This window comes from Pseudonaja textilis, chromosome 16, assembly GCF_049901715.1.
Source record: "Pseudonaja textilis isolate UNSWEBS1 chromosome 16, rPseTex1.2, whole genome shotgun sequence".
NCBI lineage: Eukaryota > Metazoa > Chordata > Lepidosauria > Squamata > Elapidae > Pseudonaja > Pseudonaja textilis.
Window position 1 is genome coordinate 1,725,001 of NC_142005.1, and position 21,592 is coordinate 1,746,592.

The following is a 21,592-nucleotide window of genomic DNA, read 5'->3' on the forward strand; positions in this document are numbered from 1 at the left end:
ATTTGTAGCTGAAACTTTGTTACAAGATCACAAAGCCCCTGGAAAGAGAAATTGAGCAAAGAAGCAAGAAATCATTTTGGATTATTGGATGATTCCTGTAATTTTGGATGGAGGATCCTAAAGAAATAAAATAAAATCAATTGGGGGGTTGTTTAGAAATTTTTTTAAAATGGCATCACTCCTTGAAGAGTTAAAAATGAGACTTAAAGAACGAAAAGAAGAAAGAAGGCACGAGACGGAAGAGGATTTTTTGGCTTCGTATTTCAATTTTTAGAAATGGAGATCTTGAACTATGAAAAACAACAAGAAACGCTGGCAGAACAAGAAGGGCGGGACAACGAAGAAGCCATCTTTAATGACCAAGCAATTTTAAGCGGGGTAACAAGGGGAAAGTGGGGAAAGGGAGTTAAAAACTTAAGCACTGAAGCAACAACCCAAAAAAGAATAATTTGAAAAGTAATCATAATATCAGAAGAAGCAGAAGGGAGGATCACAGAAGGGAGAATCAGATAGAAAAGGGAGAAGAAGAGAGGGAAGAGGGAAAGGGAAAGAAGCTACAAAAGACAGAAACAAGATATAGAGGTACAGGAAAAACGTACAAGAATTAAAGGTATAAATCTATTTAAAAGAAACAGAGACAATGGTTAAAATTTAACTTAAGAAGAGGATTCTGCAAGGGTGCATGAGACAGCATTGTTATATTAGAAATAGAGAAGGGTTAGAAAATATGTTAGATGATTAAAGTGATAGAAAAAATTTCTATTGATGTGTAGTGGAATATTTGTTTGTAAAGAGAATAAGGCTCTCTATTTAAAAAGAATGTTTTAAAAAAAGAATCCACCTTCTCTCGTCCCACTTCTACACTTCATAGATCACGAGAACCAATTAACGGCCACTGGAGTTTCTTAATACGACCTACAGAATAACCTTGAACTTTCCAACTCCTCCAACTCTCTTTAAAAAAAATGTGGCAGCTGAATTTTAAAGCTGACACTTGTTTCTTTGTTCCAGAAGTTTCTGCCCTGAACCTCTTTCATGAGGACTACCGTATTTCCCCGAAAACAAGAAGCTGTCTTATATTTTTGTTGCCACCCAAAAAGGCACCAGGTCTTATTTTCAGGGGTGTCCTCCACCTAACTTGGGTGCATTTGCCCCCGGCCTCCTTTTCGCTGTCTAGAGGCCTTCGGGAACAGGTGCAGCCAGCGAGGCCTTCCTGAAGGCCTCTACAGCCAATAACAAGAGCTCTGGATCGATCCAGAGCTTTGTTCTCAGCTCCAGAGGCCTTCAGGGAAACCTTGCCAGCCTTGCCAGCTGCAGAAGAGATGGGCCGGCAGGGCAGGTGTTGAGGTGTGCGAGGCCTGGCTACAACTGTCCAAAGGTAAGTAGGAGGGCAGCTCCACCGCCCCCATCCCCACCCTGGCTTAATGTTTTCCCGTCCAGTCTGGAGTGAGTGGGATCTTCATTAGGGCTTATTTGGGGGGTAGGGCTTATATTGGGCGCATGTGTAAAAATCAAGCTAGGACTTTCAGGGTATTTTGTGGGGAAATGGTAGAAAATTCCCTTTTTAAACATTTCTCTAGAATAGATTTTGCACAGATGGGGGCTTTTGTCTTCCATTTCGTAGGTTACCACCACAGCCTCCGACAGGCAGGACTCGGACTGGAGCAGCTCCGCCTGGGATCTGGAGCCATCCTGGAGCCCCCAAAAGGGGGCGGCTTCCCCCATGGATCCGCTGCCTTCCAGCCTCGGCACCAAAGCAGCTGCAGCCCACCAAGACATCAAACCGGCGAGTGAATATAACTGGGGCAGCATCGGCTCCGGGGACAAATCCGATCTGTTTTCCTGCCTGGCTGGGAAGCCAACGTCGGAGAGGCAGGTGAGTGGCGGCAGCCGGGGATGCAGCCTCAGTTGGGTGGATTAAACCACTGGTCAGGTTCATCACGGGTGGTCGCTAAATGAATCGAGGGCTACCTGTAACTGCTGAAAGTGGCATCGGGGAAGGAGACAGAGGCTGGGTATTCACTTTGCTTTGAGCCAGAAGGTGATTGGGATGGTTTACTAGCCTTGGTTGGCTGGGTTCACGTCACACATGAAGTTAGTTAGATACCAGGTACAGATTAACAGAGTTGGAAGGGACCATGGAGGTCATCTAGTCCAACCCCCCACCCAAGCAGGAGACCCTACACCATTTCTGCCAGGTGCCAGTCCAATCTCTTCTTGAAAGCCTCCATTGATGGAGCTCCCACAACTTCCGAAGGCAACTTCTGTTCCATGAATGGATTGTTCTCCCTGTCAGAAAATTCCTCCTTATTTCCAGGTTGAATCTCTCCTTGTTCAGTTTCCATCCATTATTCCTTCTCTGGCCTACAGACACTTTAGTAAACAGCTTGATCCCCTCCTCCTCTCTCTGACAGCCCCTCAAATATTGGGAGGCTGCTCTCCTGTCTCCCCTGGTCCTTCTCTTCCCTAGACTGGCCAGGCCCAGTTCCTGCAACTGTTCATCATACGTTTCAGCCTCCAGTCCCCTCATCATCCTGGTTGCTCTTCTCTGCACTCTTTCTAGAGTCTCAATCTCTTTGTTTATAGTGTGGTAACCAAAACTGGATGCAGGACTCTAGGTGTGGCCTTACTAAGGCTTTATACAGTGGTATGAGTACCTTCCTTGATCTTGATTGTATCCCTCTGTTAATGCAACTTAGGATCGCATTGGCTTTTTTGGCTACTGCTGCACACGACTGGCTCTTATTTAGCTGGTTGTCCCCTAAGACTCCAAGATCCCTTTCCCAGTTACTGCTATTAAGTCTGGTTTCACGTACAAACGTTTAGTTTGAAGGAAGCCCAGCCTGCATTTCAACACTTCACAAACCATAGGTTTTCACCTTAATACAATCCATCAGCTTGGATGTCCCTGTTCTATGAATATAACCATGGTGTCTGGTTAATCCTGGTTTAGCATGTAGCTTCAAGAGCCTCCTTTGTGAAGTTAGCCATGATGGTTAGTAAACCCTCTTTCATTGCTTAGCCAGATGTGAGGATGCAGCCACTTGAGTTTCACCCAGTAAATCCTAGTTAAACTGCTCCATTCAGAAACCTAGTCGCTCAGTATCTTTGCATGGATAAAATAGGGGTTACGATCAACTTTTTGCTGAACCACAGTGGTGATCTGACCCAGTTCCCCAAACACAACATTTATCCCCAGAGCTAGAGTGGGGCTTCACTAGCAGAGCAGTGGCTCTTTTGTCCCAAGGACCGGCCCATAGATTTCCACCGCTCTCCTCTCCTCTGCCTTCTGTGCATCCAAGCGTCAGGCACTGGACTCGGCTGTTCCTCCTCTTTCCCATCAGCCACCTCCAGACCTGGGGGCTGTGGACTCTCCATCTGAGGGCTGATGGACGGCCCAGGCTCTGTCTCTCTCTCTCTCTGTCTCTCTCTCTCTCTCTCTGTCTCTCCCTCTCTCCCTCTCCCTCCCTCTCTCTCGCTCTGCCAGCTCCATTCCCTCTTCCCCCACGGAGCTCCCAGTTTACTCAGATGTTGACTCTTAATTCCCATGGCGGCTCCTCCTCTGATTTGGCTGCTGGAGGGGCCGGTGGCCAACAGGCCACAACACAGGGACTAGAAATGTTAAGAAATGCAACTTCTTCTCCTCTTAAAGATTGACCCGATCGCAATCACGCCCTCAACCTCCAATGTAGAGTTGTCGGGTGGTATAAATGCCAGGCCAGCCTTTAAAACCCGTGTATTCTGTGTTTTCTTAGAAAAACGCCGATGCCTTGCGCGAGTGGACCTTTGAGGAAAACTGGGCCACACTGGACTCCGATCAAGGTACGGTTCCTTCCCATCCGTGGATTTACTCATGTAGTATGGATGTAGTTCAGGTAGTCCCCAATGTATGACCTCAATGGAGCCCAAACTTTCTGTTGCTGAAACATTTGTTAAGTGAGTTTTGCCCTGTTTAAGCAATCGCAACAGCTGTCTAATCACACTTGGCCAAATAAAGAATTCAAGTCAATTCAATTCCAATTCAATTATTATTCCTATTCTATTCTTATTCTGTTCCTATTTCTATTATTCCTTTTCCTATTATTTCTCTTCCTATTATTCTTATTCCTATTATTTTTATTCCTATTCCATTCCATTTTATTCCTATTCTATTCTTATTCTATTCCTATTATTTCTATTCCTATTATTATTATTATTCCTATTTCATTTCATTCTATTCCATTTTATTCCTATTCTATAGCTCGATACCTGTGATTCACTACAAAACTATGTGGCCGGGCTTAGTTTTTTGGGAGGAAAATTAGGGGTGGGGGGGGAAGGCTAGCGTCTTGTCGGCGCGTGAGAGAGTTGAGGGCTGTTTGGAAACTGAAACAATATTTGCTGGGTGAGCAAGATGGAGACAGCAAGGAGCCTGGGCGTGGCTTAGCTCAACTGTTCTGTACTAAAGCTGCTTGGTGCTGTGAAACTAAAACTGAAATTGAAACTCCTCTGCTTGTGTTTTGCATTGGGAAGAGATTTCTTTTCAGGTGGGGAGGGGGAGTAGAACTCCTTAGCATCAGAGTGTAATAATAATAATAATAATAATAATAATAATAATAATAATAATAATAATAATAATAAAGGAAATATTCTAAATGCTCTGATGGTCATTTGGAAAAATCCTTTCTTTGTGAGCACTTAGAAGCCAAGAGGAACCTACATGCCAATTTTCAAGTTTGTAGGTTTTACGGTTCTGAAGATTTTGTGATGGTGTGTGAGGGGTATTTCGCTTATATAGAGATAGCGGTCATGCCCCTGGAGGACCCAGGCCCATCCCCTCTCCATCCTAGGGCACGGAGGGAGAAGAGGATAAGGGAGAGACGTGGTCTCCTTGGGAGGAGAGGGCCTTGATCCTCTTCATGGGCTGCAGCTGTGACAACTGACTAAGAATTTGGACCTGCGCATTGGCAAATGCTGGAAACTAATCGTGTAAATATCTCTAGTTTATGGTTCCTCTCTTGAGTTTGGCGTCCTTCCCAGTGTGTGTTATCTGTGGACATCCTCCAGCCCTTACCTTGCCTGGTTTGTGTTGCTTTTTTCCTTCTTTGTGTAACTTTGTGGGAGTTCTTCAAAGATATTTGGAACTTGGAAGGAATATAGGGGCTTCACCTGTTTCCTATGACTGTGTTTGTTTTGTATCCCGCCCTGGGTCATCACAAGAGCTTTCTATTCCTATCTATTCCTTTCTATTCTAATTATTCCTATTCCATTCCATTTCTAATTCTATTCCTCTCCGCACCGGCTACGTTCATTCGGACTCTCTGGCCACTTGCTTTTTCTTTCCTGGATCTGCAGGTCCCAGCAAGACGGATCTGGCCCGGAAGAAACGAGAAGAGAGGCGCCAGGAAATAGAAGCCCGACGAGCCGAGAAAAAAGCCGCCAAGGGACCTATGAAGTTGGGGGTCAGGAAATTGGACTGACACTCTGCCCCACGCCATGTTATTTTTCCCTTCCTCCTCCTCCTCCTCCTCCTTCTTTCCACGTTAGGACAGCTCGATGCCTTCCAAGAGACTGCAAGGAGGCGGCGAAGCGTCTCGCAACTCTGGCTCCCCGACCCAGTTTTGAAAGCGGGGGGGGGGGCTCCCTCCCTCCGGTCTCGCTCTGTCGTGGCGACTGCCACCCGCGGGGACCAGGTCTACCTGCGTCCCACCATCCTTGGCAACCTGGGGGCCGATTTCTCTGGTTTCAAGATAGTTAAACATGGACTTCCGGAAGCCTTGAGGGGGCGGGGGGGAAGCCTTGGGGGGGGTGAGGAGGGGGTTTGGATTCCACAGTCTCTTTTGTCTGTGTGCAAAGAAAGCGAGACTTTTGCACAGAGGTGAAGTACCAGGCGGTCGTGTGCGCGCGAGTGCATGTGGCTGTGCCTGCGCGTGTGCAGGTGATAATCCATGCCTGTTTCATCAGCTGAGAGGGAAGCAGAGAAATAAATTATGAATGAAAAGCTGCAAAGATTCCCACAATCCCCGGCCCATCTCTCTTTCTCTCTCTCTCTCTCTCTCTCTTTTTCACTGTCTTTTTGTCTCACTCTGTCTCTCTTTGTGTATGTATCTGTCTCTGCCTCTTTCTGTCTGTCTCTCTTTTTCACTGTGTCTCTTTTTGTCTCAACTCTCTGTGTCTGTCTCTGCCTCTCTCACTTTTTCTGTCTGTCTCTGTCTTTTTCTCTATTTTTCACTCTGTCTCTGTCTCTCTGTCTCGCTGTGTATCTGTGTCTCTGCCTCTCATTGTCTCTTTTTGTCTTTTTCTCTATTTTTCACTGTTTGTCTCTGTCTCACGCACTCTCTCTATCTGCGTCTCTGCCTCTCGCTGTCTGTCTCTATCTGTGTCTTTTTCTCTCTTTTTCCCTGTCTCTCTTTCTTTCTCTCTCTCTCTGTATGTCTCCCTCTCTCTCTCTCTCTCTCCCCGCCGTCTCGGTTTCTGCAAACCGTGCAAACCAAACACCTGCCTTTGCTTGACATGGCAAACTTGGCTTAATCCTTGGGGTGGCTGTGCCGGCAAAGTTGCAGCTGCCTCGGTGTGACAGTTTGCAAATCTGGAAAACGGGTTCATTCCAAGAAGGAAAAAGTGACGCCTTTTCCCTCCCTGCCTGCTTTTGCGGGCCTAAAATCTTGCCCATTTGACTGGTTTTCGGCAGCCAAGGTGGTGGTGGAGGCAAAATTTTGTTTTTCTCCCTCAGGGCTACTGAGAATTATGGCTGGGGGTGGGTCGGGGGGCTCAGCCACGAGAATCTGAATCCCTCTCACGTTTTTTTTTTCCTTTTAGTAAAATAGCTTGCAAACGACTCTTTAAGGAGATGGTTCGGCGCAATTATTTTACTGCTTTTACACCCTTAATTCAAAGGTCTGGGCTGAAAGTTTGGCAAAATTCAGGCTAGGAAAAAAAAGCACCCTCGACCTTCTGTTTACTTCTCAAGTTACTCCGGAATTATTTCAAGAAAACGGCCCTTCAGGCAGCTCGTGTGATTTGGTTTTCTTTTTAATGTGCGTTCACCCAGAGGTTAACCGCCTCCTGTTTAGGATATGGCTGGCAATAGCTTAGCTTTTTTTTTTGCTTTTTTTTTTTTAAAGTAAACATTAAAAAGGTCTTTAAAAAGTGTCCTGACCCCATGGCTATTTGTGCAACAAGCGGGACAGGGGAGAATTGGTGTCGGCAGCGGGATCCACAAAGCGGCAGCGGCAGCTCTTGTGTTCTCCAAGGTTCAAAGGTCAGTGGAGGGAGGAGCGCAGGGGGGACACAGATCCATGGTCCCACCGTAGGATTTAAGTGCAGCACAGGGGTGTGGCTTTCCCGCAGCCGACCCAGAGTCCGGCCTCTGACCGTCCTTCCTCTTCCTCGCCTCCCTTCCTTGGACGACAACAAGCAGGTACGTCGAAACGAGCCGGATGGTCTGTTGCAAACCGGCACCGGCGTGCTCATTTCACATGCGGTCCGGCTGGGCGCTGGTAGCCCCGGGCCTCCTCCTGTCATGTGGTGCTGGTGCTCCTTGGGCTGGACGGAAGACTCGAATCTGAGACCTGTTGTGTGTGTTGGGGGAGGGGGGGGGGAAGGAGCAAGATCTTAAAGAGGGAACCGACCTGGGTTGTATTGATTTAAGAGAAGAAATCCCGACAGGAACGTAACGAGGAGTCGGAAGGGACCTTGGAGGTCTTCTAGTCTAACCCCCTGCACAAGCAGGAGACCCTAGACCAGGGGCCGCCAACCTTTTGGACCTCAGGGGCCACCAAACTCATAATTTTAAATCCCGCGGGCCACCAATATGAATTTTGGCTGGTGGTGGCTTGCTGACGTTGGTGGGGAAGTCGGTCCCATATTCCAGAGCTGGAGTAGTCGCAGGACTGGCCCCTTTGGTCACCCGGAGCAGCTGCTCCTCCACCCAGGTGCACCGGCCTACCATGGACTGGAGGAGCAGCTGCTCCAGGAGGACCAAAGGGGCCAGTCCTGTGTGACTCCTGCACCTCTGGAATATGGGACCGACTTTCCCACCAATGTCAGCAAACCACCCCAGGACGGATTTCCCCCTCTGCCGTTGGTCTTACCTTCCAATTCCAGTTCGCGTGGCTCCACACAAGGTAAGGTTTGTGTTGGGCCAAAGGGTGGGGGCCAGTAGCTATGTGGACGGCGCAGCCTGGATTAATTGCTTTTGAGGGGGGGGGGACTTTTCTCTGCGGACCACCAAAATTTTCTCACGGACCACCAGTGGTCCCCATCCCACGGCTTGGCAAACCACGGTCCTAGACCAGGGAGTGTCACACTGGATTTCTTTGAGCGTCGGATCAGCCTTGTAGCTCTCCGCGGCCCAGCCAGGGTGGGGGGTGGAAGGAGACGGGAAAGACGACTCCTGCAGCACTTTTGCCGGCCAAAATGGGGCACGGGGGCGTGTATGTGCCCCCCCTCCGCCCCCGTGCCCTGTATTGGATGACAAGAGTGTTGCAGGAGGCCGTCCAGGCTGAAAAAGGGGGCACGAGGGGGGCTGCACACCCAGACACACCCCGGCCGCGCTCCATTTTCGTTAGCAGAAGCACTGCGGGCCGGTCCTTCGGTCATTTCAGGAGGCCAGCCCCGTGGGTCCAATTTAAGCCCCTCCACAGGCCACTTCTTGAGTTTGATACTCCTGCCCTAGACCATTCCAGACAAGCGAGTGTCCAATCTTTTAAAAAGCCTCCACTGATGCAGCCCTGCACAACTTCCGGAGAGAAGCCATTGCGCTAGTTAATCGTTCCAACAGTCAGGAAATTTCTCCTTCGTTCCAGGTTGCTTCTCTCCTCGATAAGTTTCCATCCGTTGTTTCTTGTCCTGCCTTCGGGTGCTTTGGGGAACAGGATGAGCCCCCTACTCTGTGGGGCAGCCCCCCAAGTGGTGGAAGACAGTTATTATGCCTCCCTAGTCCTTCCCTTTATTAGACATTCCCAATTCCGGCAACCGCTCATCGTATACCCTGAAAATAGGACCTACCCTGAAAGTAAGCCCTAGCTTGATTTTTTTTGTGAGCCCAAAATAAGCCCTAATTAAGATCCCGCACCCTCCAGAGTGGGCAGGTAAAAATTAAGCTAGGGTGGGATGGGGGTGGCTGAAGGTGCCCTACTACTTTGGACAGTTGTAGCCAGGCCTCGCACACCCCTGACACCTGCCTCGCTGGCCGATTCCTTCTGCAGCCGGTAAGGCTGGCAAGGCTTTCCTGAAGGCCTCTGGAGCTGGTAACAAAGCTCTGGATCGATCCTATCAGCTTGCAGAGGCCTTCAGGAAAGCCTTGCCGGCTGCAGACGAAGAATTTCCCGAAGACCTCCAACAGCGAAAAGGAGGCCGGGGCAACGCGCGCAAGTGACGGTGGATGAATATCCCCTCAAAAATAAGACCTGGTGCCATTTTGGGTGGCAACAAAAACATAAGACAAGGTCTTATTTTCAGGGGAACAAGGTAATTTAGTCCCCAATCCTGAAATCATCTTTGTTGCTCTTCTCTGCCCTCTTTCTAGATTCTCGACATCTTTTTTTTTTAATATTGTGATGACCAAAACTGAATGCAGTATTCCAAGCGTGGTCTTACTAAGGCTTTGTAAAGTGGTAGCAGCGCTTCATGTGATCTTGATTCTGTCCCTCTGTTAATGCAATTTAGGATTGCATTGGGGTTTTTGGGGGGGGAAGCTCCTCTCAACCACTGCAAACGCACTTGGGGCACGTCAAGAAAAAAAACCCCAGTTCCGCACTCGCGTTTTCCATTGTTGCCGTCCCTTACCTCTCCCAGTGACGAAACGCCAGAGAAGAAAGACTGTGGAGACACCGAGGAGTTGTCAGAGGTCGAGCTGGCTGACTTGAGTCTTACTGTGTGACGAGAAAATAGAGAAGGCCATTAGCACGAGACTAGATCTGCAGGGGGCATTTCCTTCCAAAAGAGGCCCTTGAGGAATAGAATAGCACATAGAAGAGACTAGACCGGAATAACAATAGGAATAGAACAATGTAGAATAAAATAAAATAGATATTGGAAGGAATGGAATAGAATAATGTAGAACAGAAGTCGCCAACCAGTGCGAGAAAATTTTGGTGGGCCGCAGAGAAATCTCACCCCCAGAGCACCCCCCCACAAAGCAATTAATCCAAGCTGCATGGGAACACAAGGCTGCGCAGCCCACATGGCCCACGGAAACCCTTCCCGCCCACTCACTCCTTACCCAGCAAACTTGCCTGCTAAATTTCTATTTTTCCTTTTTTCCCCCTGACCATCAGCTGTTCTGCTGTGCCAGGAGATTTAGATGAGCTAGAAAGCAGGAAATGGTTGGATTTCTTGCTTTCTAGCTAATCTATAGATCTTCAGTTATGCTTTTAAGCACAGCCGAACCTCCCTTAGGACTGAGGGTTCTGTTATTCAGTGCAGACTCACAGCAAGCAAATTTCATGTGACAGACTCAGGTAGCCGATGGCAGATAGATAGATCAATGAATGATGCTGTGAGCAACTCAATCTGCCTGCTTTACCTGATTTTGGGTAAAAGTTGCTCTTTTTTTTTTTTAAAAAATTAACATTTACATGGTGTGCTGTGAGTTAATTTTGTGAGTTTGCTTGCTAGCAAATTTTATGGGTTTGCTTGTAAACAAATTTTATGTGACAGGCTGAGGTAGCTGATGGCAGAAACACAGATCTCTAAGTGAATCCGTGATTCTGTGAGCAACTCAATCTGCCTGCCTGCTTTGCCTGATTTTGGGTGAAAGTTGCTCTTTTTTTAATAAAAAATTCAGTATTTATATAAATATTTATATTTACATACAAGCCATGCCCAGCTAGTCACATGACCACCAAGCCACACCCACAAATTAGGCCACGCCCACAGAACTAGTTAGTGGTCCATGGTATTTAAAATTATGAGTTCCCTGAGGTCGAAAAGGTTGGCGACACCTGATGTAGGGATAGAATAATATAGAATAACAGAATAGAATGGAATAGAATAATGTAGAATAATATGGAATAGAATGCTATAGAAATATGGTTGAATAGAACAGAATAGAATAGAGTTGGAAGGGGCCTTGGAGGTCTTCTAGTCCAGCCCCCTGCTCAAGCAGAAGAACCTGTAATATTTCAGATAAGTGACTGTCTAAACTCTTCCTCAAAACCTCCAGTGATGGAGCTCCCACGATTTCTGGAGACAAGCTGTCCGACTGGTTAATTGTCCTCACTTTTACAAAGTTTCTCCTTATTTCCAGGCTGAATCTCTCCTTGTTCAGTTTTCATCCATTATTCCTTGTCTGGCCTTCAAGTGCTTTGGAAAATAGTTTGACCCCCTTCCTCCTCCTCTGGGGCAGCCCCTCAAATATTGGGAGGCTGCTATCATGTCTCCCCTTTCTTCACTAAATAGCCAGGCCCAGTTCCTGCAACCGTTCTTCGTATGTTTTAGTCTCCAGGCCTTTGATCATCTTAGATAGATCCAGATTAACAGTTGGAAGAGACCTTGTAGGTCATCTAGTCTAACCCCCCCACCCAAGCACGACACCATGGTCCTTCTCTTCCCTAGACTAGCCAGGCCCAGTTCCTGCAACTGTTCTTCATACGTTTTAGTCTCCAGGCCTTTGATCATCTTAGTTGCTCTTCTCTGAAATTTTTCCAAAGTTTCAACATCTTTTTTTTTGTAATGTGGTGACCAAAATTGGTTGCCGTATTCCACCTGTGGCCTTAACTAAGGCTTTGTAACATTGTAGACTAATACTTCACCTGATTTTGAGTCTATGCCTCTGTTTATACAACAGTGGGCTTCAATTCCCAGAATCCCCTAGCGAGCACGGCTGCTACCGAGAATTCTGGGATTTGAAGTCCGTGCAGCCGGAAAGCTGAGTGGGAAGACCACACCTGTAACTATAGTTAGTCCTTGACTTACAATGTGGTGGTTTTGAAGTTACAAGGGCATTGAAAACTTCAAAGTGACTTAGGACGTTTTTTCAGACTTCAACATCCTTAGGGTCACATGAACAAAATTTGCACGCTTGGCAACTGGCTCATATTTATGACGGTTGCAGTGTCCAGGGTGCAACCACCTTCTGACAAGCAAGCCAGATTCACTTAAGAACCGTATTTATTACTAAGTTATCCCCTGCAAAGTGGTTCATTTAACCGCTGTGGCAAGACAAGTTGCAAAACGGGGCGTAAAACTCACTTAGCCACAATTGTGGGGCTCAATTGTGCTCGTAAGTTGAGGACTGCCCCGTGCTGCCCACCCACCCCCACTTGCTCTAGGAGCCCTTAAAAGGCCCCTCCCCCCCACATCCCAAGGGCCCCTTGTGATCCTTACGGGAGGAAACAGACCCCAAAGGGGTTATCCCGTTGTGGCCCTCAGGTGACGGCCGTCGCATCTCGGAGAGGCTGCTGCAGCGCATTCGGACGTCAGCCTCCTCCTTCTTCTCTTCCTGCGCCTGGAAAAAGGGGTTAAGGAGGAGGGTGGAGAATAGACAACAGGCTTGGAATTGTTTACAGAAGCAGTTTAAGAAAGGCCCGGTCCTTGCATGCAGAATAAAGCATAATTTAAAGATCAATCAATCACAATAGAGCTGGAAGGTACCCTGGAAGGTCATCTAGTCCAGGGGTCGCCAACCTTTTGGACCTCAGGAGCCACCAAACTCATAATTTTAAATCCCGTGTGGACCACAAATTTTGACTGACGGTGGCTTGCTGACATTGGTGGGAGAGAGAGAGAGAGAGAGAGATGATCTAACCTCTCTCCCTCCCTCTCTCTCTCTCTCTCACACACACACACACACAAACACACAGAGGCAGGGGTGGGATTCAAATTTCTTAACAACCGGTTCTGTGGGCGTGGCCTAATTTGTGGGTGTGGCTTGGTGGTCATGTGACTGGTTGGGCGTGGTTTGTATGTAAATATTATAAATATTTATGTCAATATTGATTTTTTTTTTTATAAAAGAAAAGCAACTTTTACCCCAAATCAGGCAAAGCGGGCAGGCAGGTTGAGTTGCTCACAGAATCACTTAAGAGATCTGTGTTTCTGCCATCGGCTATCTGAGTCTGTCACATAAAATTTGTTAGCAAGCCATTCCAGTCCAGGGTTTATACCAAAAACGTCAATCAGTCCCACAAACAATCTTTCCTTGCTTTTTCCTTTATTCTGGTTCTGCTTTCACTTTCTAAAATTCTTACTTTGTTTCAATATTTCTGTAATGTTATATCCACACCAGTTCATTCAAAAACAGGATGCTTTCCCTTTTATTTGAGCCAAATTTTTATCAAAAGGTGACACTCTCCATTATACAAAGTCTTCACCTTTTCCCCCCGTAAAGAACCTTAAAAAACTGAAAGAAGAAAGAAGGAAAGTAGAAGTGGTTTCTTTTTGTGGACTTTTAACGATCATAAAATATAAGAATGATGATATCTCTTTGGGAATTAAAAATGGAACTTAAAAATATGAGAGAATTACTACAGGAAAGAGGCGAATCACTTTGCTCTGTGCTAGAAAAAATGGAAATGGCAATTGAAGAAGAAGAAAGAGGAGAAGGAATCGGCTTGAGAAGACATTTTAAATAGACAATTAACACAAAGAACGCTACAAAAAGGTGGGGAAAGAGGGAAGGTTAAAAAGTTGAGATTTAAGAAGGCAATTAAAAGGGGGAATACCTGTGAAGTCAGGAAAGGCAGAAAGACCCAGCAGAAAAGGGGAAAGGAAGATATTAAGAAAGAGAGGGATATAAACTGGAATGAGAAAAGATATGGGGAAAAGAGGGGGAGGAGAAGCAGTAAGAAACATGTACATGAAATAAAGAAATACGGAAATAGTAAAATGTTGAAAAGAAATTTTTTTTTCATAGATAATGGTTGATGAATTAAAAAAGGGATTCTGCAGGGTGACAAGGTGTAATAAGAATATTTCTGCAATTAAAAATATTTAGAAAATAGGGTAATATAGATACTGATAACTCTTATTAAAGGGAGGGAAATATGCTGTGGAATCCAATTGAAAAGATGTAATGATTAATGGTTTATTGGGAATTAAGATGAGGGAATAAAGGTATATTCTAATCATTAAGGTGTCACACTCAAAATAGTAAAAGCTATACTTGTTCTTTTTTCTTTTTGTGTGTGTGTGTTAAAACTTGTATTAATCTAGAATTCATAAAAAAAAAAGTGTAATGGAAAGGGAATATGACAGACTAAAGAACCAGCTAAATTAATACGTTTAATATAGATTATTAAAAGCAAGGAGAGACATTGGTAACTTTATTATTACTACTATTAGGCAAATATATATTGTTTATTTTTATTTTTAAAATAAATATTAAAGGATTATATTTGAAATAATTGAAATGAAATAAAAAGATGTTTAGATTGAGATTAATGAAAGAACTTAGAATTATTTATTATTATTATTATTGTTAGGCAAACACATATTGTTTATCTTTATATTTAAAAATAAATACTAAAGGATTATATTTGAAATAATTGAAATGAAACAAAAAGATGTTTCGATTGAGATTAATGAAAGAGGCTAGAATTAATGTGTTTGTTTCTCTCCTTACTGAAAATTTGGAATGGAAAAAGTAATAATAGAATTAAGTATGCATATATCAATGTATAATTGCTGTCATATTTGTATGTAAAGGTGATGACCAGGAAATATGTTGTCCACTAAAAAGAGATTTTTGTTTTTAATGTGAAAAACTGAATAAAGTTTGTTTAAAAAAAAAATTGTTAGCAAGCCAACTCACAAAATTAATTCACAACACACCATGCATGTAAATATTGAATTGTTTATTTTTTTAAAAAAGCAACTTTTATCCAAAATCAGGCAAAGCAGGCAGGCAGATTGAGTTGCTCGCAGAATCACAGATTCACTTAGAAATCTGTGTGTCTGCCATCGGCTACCCGAGTCTGCAACTGAATAATAGAAGCAAAGGCTAGCCAAATTGTGCTTACTCACCAAGTGTAGGTCCTGTAGTTGGTGCTGCTTTTCGCTCGGCCCGACATGGACCAGGTGGTTGAAGTTGCTTGGGGAAGAGATGAGCTTGGCACGGAGGCTGGGGTTGCGCATCATCTCTCTGCAAAGGGACAGGGGACGGCAGCGCCTAGCACACGGGCACCCTGCTCAGAGGGGCCAGCCAGCTGGCAGCAGCCCAGGGCCACTCGACTACCTGAAACTCTTCCTGGAGGGGCTCACGCAACGGCCTTAAATTGCAAATTTCTCCAATTTTTTTCCTACCGGCTCTATGAGAGCACACTTCGCACATGCAGCACTCAAAAAACCACCCTCTGTGTCAGTACTAGCGGGGTGAGCTGCTTTTTTTAGCTCCGCTGAGGTACGGTAATCCGCTGTCGAGTGCTGAGCTATAAAACAAGGGACTATAGGATAGGAGAGGGCAGGAGCAGTCAAAGTGTTCTGACCAAGGTTTCCTGAGACCGTAATTAAGCACACGCTTAGCCCAAACAACTCTCGTTTTATCTCAATGCTGGGAATGATTTGAATTCCCAACCTATAATGAGCCTCAAACAGTCCCTCGAGATAAGCACCCACCTTTCTCTCCTTTGAATGGAGTGCCAAATGAATTATAAAAAAAACAACTGAAGTACAAAGTCCACACAGAGCTTCAAGGGTTAATCCAAACAGAGCAAACGACTTTGCTTCCTGCAAAGGTTTCTCTACCTTTGCACCTCCTTTATACCTTAGGGGAGGGGCAATCACCTCCCAGCCTTACTCCCGAGTGTCTCAGCTGCTCTCGCCTTCTGGCAGCTCTGTGCATATGTGCACTGGGAACAGGCTCCCCTTGTTCCTCTGCCTCGCTGCTGCCAGACTCCGGAGGCAGCCCCCCACTCCCAGGTGGTCCTGGCCCCATCTCTGCATCGGATGCAGGACCCTCGTCCGAGCCCTCTCCAGACTCCCTGACTGGTCCCCTTTCTTCCCCACTGTCTGATTTCGCTGCCGTCTGCACAGGCTGCCAGTGAACCAGAACACAAAGGTGGTATTTGCCGGTTCTCCAAACTACTCAAAATTCCCACTACCCGTACGCCAGAACTGGCCTGAACCGGCTGAAGACCATCTCTGGTCTTCCAGCACAACGTACAGCAGCGCTCGGGACTAGAATTTCCATTGGTAAGGAACAGAGAATTATTTCTTCATTTAGCACACCGCAATACAGATGGTCCTCGACGGAGAACCACAACTATGTCCACCATTTCTGCTGCTAAGATGAGACACAGCTAAGTGAATTTTTGCCCCATTATACGACCTTCCCTGTCCCAGTTGTTCAGCGAATCACCTCCGCTGCTTAATTAGTCACATGGTTGTTAAGTGGGTCAGGCTTCCCTGTTGACTTAGTTTGTCAGAAGGTCGCAAAAGGACACAGCGACCACCATAAACATAATGTCAACTCAAAAATATTTCTCTGGTCTTTTAGAGTTGCCAGCAGAAAGGGAGTGGGGGAAGAAGTGCATTTGTTGTGGTCCGCCGGCAGCAGGTGCGGACGGCTGAGGTCTCGGAGAGCGAGGACTCGGATGAGGGGCCTGCGTGTGGTGCAGGGATGGGGGCCAGGACCATCAGGGAGTGGAGATTATGGAGGCTGGCAGCAGTGATGAAGAGCACCCCGAGGAGCCTGTGCCCAGTGCCTGTGTGCACGCAGGGCTGCTCGAAGGAAAGAGCAGCTGCAGCAGCACAGGCGACTCGGGAGTAAGGCTGCAAGGTAATGGCCCCTCCCTCAAGAGATAAAAGCCAGCTGAGAAAGCGGAGTTCTTTACAGGAAGCAAAGACGTTTTTGCACTCAAGCCTTGTGGACGTTTGGAATATCTTGGTTGGTGTTTGGAGACTCTTTGTGTTTGAAATCTTTCTTGGCAACTTAACCTAGTGTTCTTGGCAGCCTTGCACCACCTTTCTTATCAGAAATAATTAATTTGAAACAGCCTTTTAACCAGGAAGGAATGGAATTCGTAAGGAATCATTAAAGAGTTTTGCTGTTATATCTGTTTTGTGTTTGTTTTCTTGGAACAAGGTTTGGGTCAGAACAGCACTCCTTAAATGTTTTCATAGATATATTTCTAGGTGGCCGAAGCTTCTGGCGCACAAGATTATTACTGGAGAGCATGATTGATGACTCTTGGCTATGGAGGTGTCCCATTGGAGAATATACATCCAGGGGGTCGGGGGCGAAGACCAGGGTCAAGGGGGAATGATGTGTCTCAGAGTCGGCTACACCCAGGTAGCACTGGCATGTTCACTCCGAATAAATCATTTTTTTTCAACTCTGAGAGATGCGGCTAGAGGCTCATGATTCAAATGGGGGTGGATTGTCGGAGTGGGTCAGTTGCCAACGGCCTGATCACGTGACCCTGGGGATGCTGCCAGGTGGAAAAAGTGTGGGGAAATGGTCATTAAGTCCCTTTTTTCCCAGTGCCGTTGTAATTTGGAGCAGTCACTAAATAAAACAGTTGTAAGTCGGGGACTCTCTAGGGCACATGGCTAACGGTCATAAAAAAATCACCTCGTGATGAGATGGGTGGCGAACAAATTTAACACAGAAGATTAAAAATATCCAGCGGTTTGGATTTGCATAATATGCCAAGCCACATTGAAATGAACCAGGATTACAATCAAACCAAACTTGGCCTGCAATGCGAATTTTTCACCGGCTGAGATAAATGAAAATGGCACCGGATGTTGCAACAGCCTGTGTAGCTTCTGAACAGCAGCCATCACAAAATCCCCCTCTCTGACTAGCCTCACCTCCTCTGGTGTTGCCGCTCCTCCTCGGTGATCCGGAAAGAGAAGCACCGCTTGTGCCTAGTCCTCATGAGGTACCGCCGGCTGTTATCCGTGGTCTGGGGAATTTCGAATTCATCCTGGTCTGGAGGAAGGAAGGAAAGTCAGGCTCCTCACAGCAAATTTGTTAGTGGTTAGTGAATGGTTTAGTTAACAGATTAACAGACCTGGAAGGGACCTTGTAGGCCATCTAGTCCAACCCCACACCCAAGCAGGAGACTCGATACCATTTCTGACAGATAAGAGATTAACAGCCCTGGAAAGGACCCTGTAGGTTATCTAGTCCAACCCCCCACCCAAGCAGGAGACCCCACACCATTTCTGACAGATAACAGATTAATAGACCTGGAAGGGACCTTGTAGGCCATCTAGTCCAACCCCCCACCCAAGCAGGAGACCCTACACCATTTCTGACAGAGGGCAGTCCAGTCTCTTCTTGAAAGCCTCCAGGGATGAAGCTCCCACAACCTCTGAAGGCAACTTCTGTTCCAGGGGTGGATTGTTCTCCCTGTCAGGAAATTCTTCCTTATTTCCAGGTTGAATCTCTCCTTGTTCAGGTTCCATCCACTGTTCCTTGTCTGGCCTTCGGTGGCTTTGGAGAACAGCTTGACCCCCTTCCTCCTCTCTGGGGCAGCCCCTCAAATATTGGAAGGCTGCTCTCCTGTCTCCCCTGGTCCTTCTCTTCCCTAGACTAGCCAGGCCCAGTTCCTGCAACCGTTCATCGTATGTTTTAATCTCCAGGCCTTTGATCATCTTAGATAGATCCAGATTAACAGTTGGAAGAGACCTTGTAGGTCATCTAGTCTAACCCCCACCACCCAAGCACGACACCATGGTCCTTCTCTTCCCTGGACTAACCAGGCCCAGTTCCTGCAACCGGTCATCGTATGTTTTAGCCTCCAGTCCCCTCATCATCCTGGTTGCTCTTCTCTGCACTCTTTCCGGAGTCTCAACGTCTTTTTTATAGTGTGGTGACCAAAACTGGATGCAGGATTCCAGGCGTGGCCTTACTAAGGCTTTACACAGAGTGGGATTAGTACCTCTTGGCTAGTTGGTTATTGTGCGATGCAGCACAATCTGATAACTTGTGCTTTATTGCAGCGTTAATGCACATTTTTGCATGTATAACTACGGATAGTCCTTGCCTTACGACAATTGAACCCCAAAATTTCTGTTACTAAGTGAGACATTGGTTAAATGAGTTTTGTCCCCTTTTACGACCTTTCTTGCCACAGTTATTAAGTGAATTAGTAGTCACTTGGTTTTTAAGTGAATCTGGTTTCCCCATTGTCTTTGATTGTCAGAAGGTTGCAAAAGGACATCACTTAGCAACGGTCACAAGTATGAACCAGTGGCCAAGCATCTGAATTTGGATCCCATGATCATGGGAATGCTGGTCATAAGTGTGAAAAATGGTCATAATCACATTTTTCAGCGCCATTATAACTTCGATCAATCACCGAATGAACTGCTGTTAAGTCGAGGACTATCTGTAAATATATATTTCTGGATTTATTTTAACATAAGCCGCCCGGCGAAATGGATGGCAAGCAAATTTCATTAAATCAATAAATCTGCAGACCCACAAAACAACGGCCTTCAGACCTGGGTCAAATTTGTCATGCGAATGCAACTCCCGTTCCCTCTGCAAAATTCCTGGCTCCCTTCTTTTACCTGCTTGGCGCCCCCCCGCCCCTCCTTACCTGCACCTTTGTTCCTGAGGTAGGTGAGCCGGACTTTTTCGCTGCCGAAGGTGCACAACGAGCCTTCGGGATTCAGCGCCCGCACCTGAGCGGAGGAGAAAGGGATGTCAACGGATGTCCTTCACCAATGGATGGGCTTCAAAAAAATTTTTTAGCAAGCGGTTCTCTGCCGGGTGGGCGTGGCCTACTCATCCTCCTGCACCGGGGGGGGGGCGGTTTCACCCTCCCCAGGGTCAGGAGGCTTTCCTCGAGTCTCCAGGAGGGCGAAAATGGCCTCCCTGGGCCCCAGAGGCTCTGTGGAGGCCGAAAACGAGCCCATTTCCGGCCTTTCGGAACTTCTGGTTCAGCCTGTTTTTCAACCCCCTTGAGCCTCCACGCAGGCCCTGCCCTTACCTAGGATCCATAATGGGCCGTGTGGAGATCTTGGGAGGGGAGGGGCGGGTGGGGCCAGCCAGTCGTTGCAACTCCTGGTTCAGCGAGCCAGGTGTAAAAAGGAACATCCAGTTCAGCCGAACCGGTGCAAACCGGTATAGCAGCCCACCCCTGCCCTCCTCGCCTCTCCATAATCCGCCCCCCCAGTGGGCCAACCTTTCTTCTGCTACAGCTTCAACATCAAGGATGGACACAGGACTACACACCCACAAAAACGCACCACACACATGGACACACATCGCCTCACCACACACACACACACACACACACACACGGAGGAGAACCATCCTTTCCTATTGCAAGAAAGCCAACTTTCTCTACACCAGAGGTCTCATTCTCGCGGCCCGCGGGCCAATTGCAGCCCGCAGTCCGATATCCTGTGGCCCCCACCGTGATATGAAAGTATAATATTAGTGCGTTCTCCATGCGTCGCTAGCTAAAGACTTCTGCGTGCGGCCCAGCCTCACCCAGCCTCTGCCTGCAGCGGCCCACAGGTAAATTGTGTTTGAGACCCCTGCTCTACGCCAACCCAGGAGTCAAAGAGGAAACATTTGGGGATGTATTGTTTGCCAGCCCATCCTTTGAGACACCCTACCTGTTCCCAGATGCACACAAAGTCACCTGGCCTGAGAACAGGGGTGTCAAACTCGATTTCATTGAGGGCCGTATCAGGGTTGTGTTTGAGGGTAGGCATAGATAGCCAGCTCGATATCACTCGTGTCGGGGGCACCGGTGGTAGTAGCCCAGGGCTAAGACAGGACTTATCTTCCTTCCTCCATTCCTCCCTCCCTCCCATTCATCCATCTTTTTCTCTATTCTACCCATTTATTTCCTTCCTCCCTTCCTTCCTTCCTTCCTTCCTTCCTTCCTTCCTTCTCTTCTTTTTCCTCCCCTCTTTGTTCTCCTTTCTTCTTCCTTCCCCTTTCCTTCTTTTTCCTTCCTTGCTCTCTTCCCATCTTCCCATCCTTTTCCTTTTCTCCTTCCCTGTTCCTTCTTGCACGCTCAAATGCAAAAGTTGTTTTATTTTTAGTTGGTTTTGCTAGCGCCTCTGGCTTCAAAAATGGGGGTGGGGCATTGCGGGCCAGTCCTTTGCTGTTTCCAGACCGGTCCCGTGGGCCAGATCTAAGTACCCCACAGGTGTGCTCAGATGCGGCCCTCGGGCCTTGAATTTGACACTCTCACCTGAGAAGAAGCAGGACTGGGTATGAACACACGTTGCACCCTGCTGGCGCCCTCTTCATTTCCCTTCCTCAAGTTACAACCATTCATTTACTGAGCATTGGAAGATACCATAGCATTGAAAAGGGGGACTTGGGACCATTTCTCACAGTTATGACCGTTGCAGCATCTCCATGGTTACACAATAAAAATCCAGACGCTCGGCAACCGACTCGTATTTATGACGTCTGCAGTGTCCTGGGGGAGTTACGCGATCCCCTTTTGCGACCTTCTGACCAGCAAAGCCCAATTCACTGAACGACCTTGTTTCTACCTTAACAACTGCAGTGATTACAACTAGCAAGAACAGTTGTAAAATGGGGCCAAATTCACTTATCCACATAAAGTTGTCAGAAGGCCGTAAAAGGGGGATCGCGTGATGCCAGGATGCGGCGACCGACATAAATATGAGTCAGCTGCCAAGCATCCAAATTTTGATTATGTGACCACAGGTCGATAAGTGTGAA

General features: G+C 46.9%; 2 protein-coding genes across 2 annotated transcripts in view; one reads left to right on the forward strand and one right to left on the reverse strand.

Moving 5' to 3' along the window:
- The window catches only part of SCYL1 (SCY1 like pseudokinase 1), a 34,144-nt gene extending 28,164 nt beyond the window's left edge, over positions 1-5,980 (forward strand). The window contains exons 16-18 of the mRNA XM_087913776.1: positions 1,625-1,876; positions 3,756-3,822; positions 5,335-5,980. Coding sequence (XP_087769902.1) covers positions 1,625-1,876; positions 3,756-3,822; positions 5,335-5,459 — 444 coding nt within the window. The 3' untranslated portion in view covers positions 5,460-5,980. The remainder of the gene's footprint in view (positions 1-1,624; positions 1,877-3,755; positions 3,823-5,334) is intronic.
- A 1,411-nt stretch (positions 5,981-7,391) lies between these two features.
- LOC113447466 (serine/threonine-protein kinase MRCK gamma) overlaps positions 7,392-21,592 on the reverse strand; it is a 98,370-nt gene continuing 84,169 nt past the window's right edge. The window contains 6 exon segments of the mRNA XM_087913775.1: positions 7,392-7,550; positions 9,769-9,854; positions 12,310-12,430; positions 14,947-15,064; positions 17,737-17,857; positions 19,476-19,560. Of these exon segments, the coding sequence (XP_087769901.1) occupies positions 7,500-7,550; positions 9,769-9,854; positions 12,310-12,430; positions 14,947-15,064; positions 17,737-17,857; positions 19,476-19,560 (582 nt within the window). The 3' untranslated portion in view covers positions 7,392-7,499.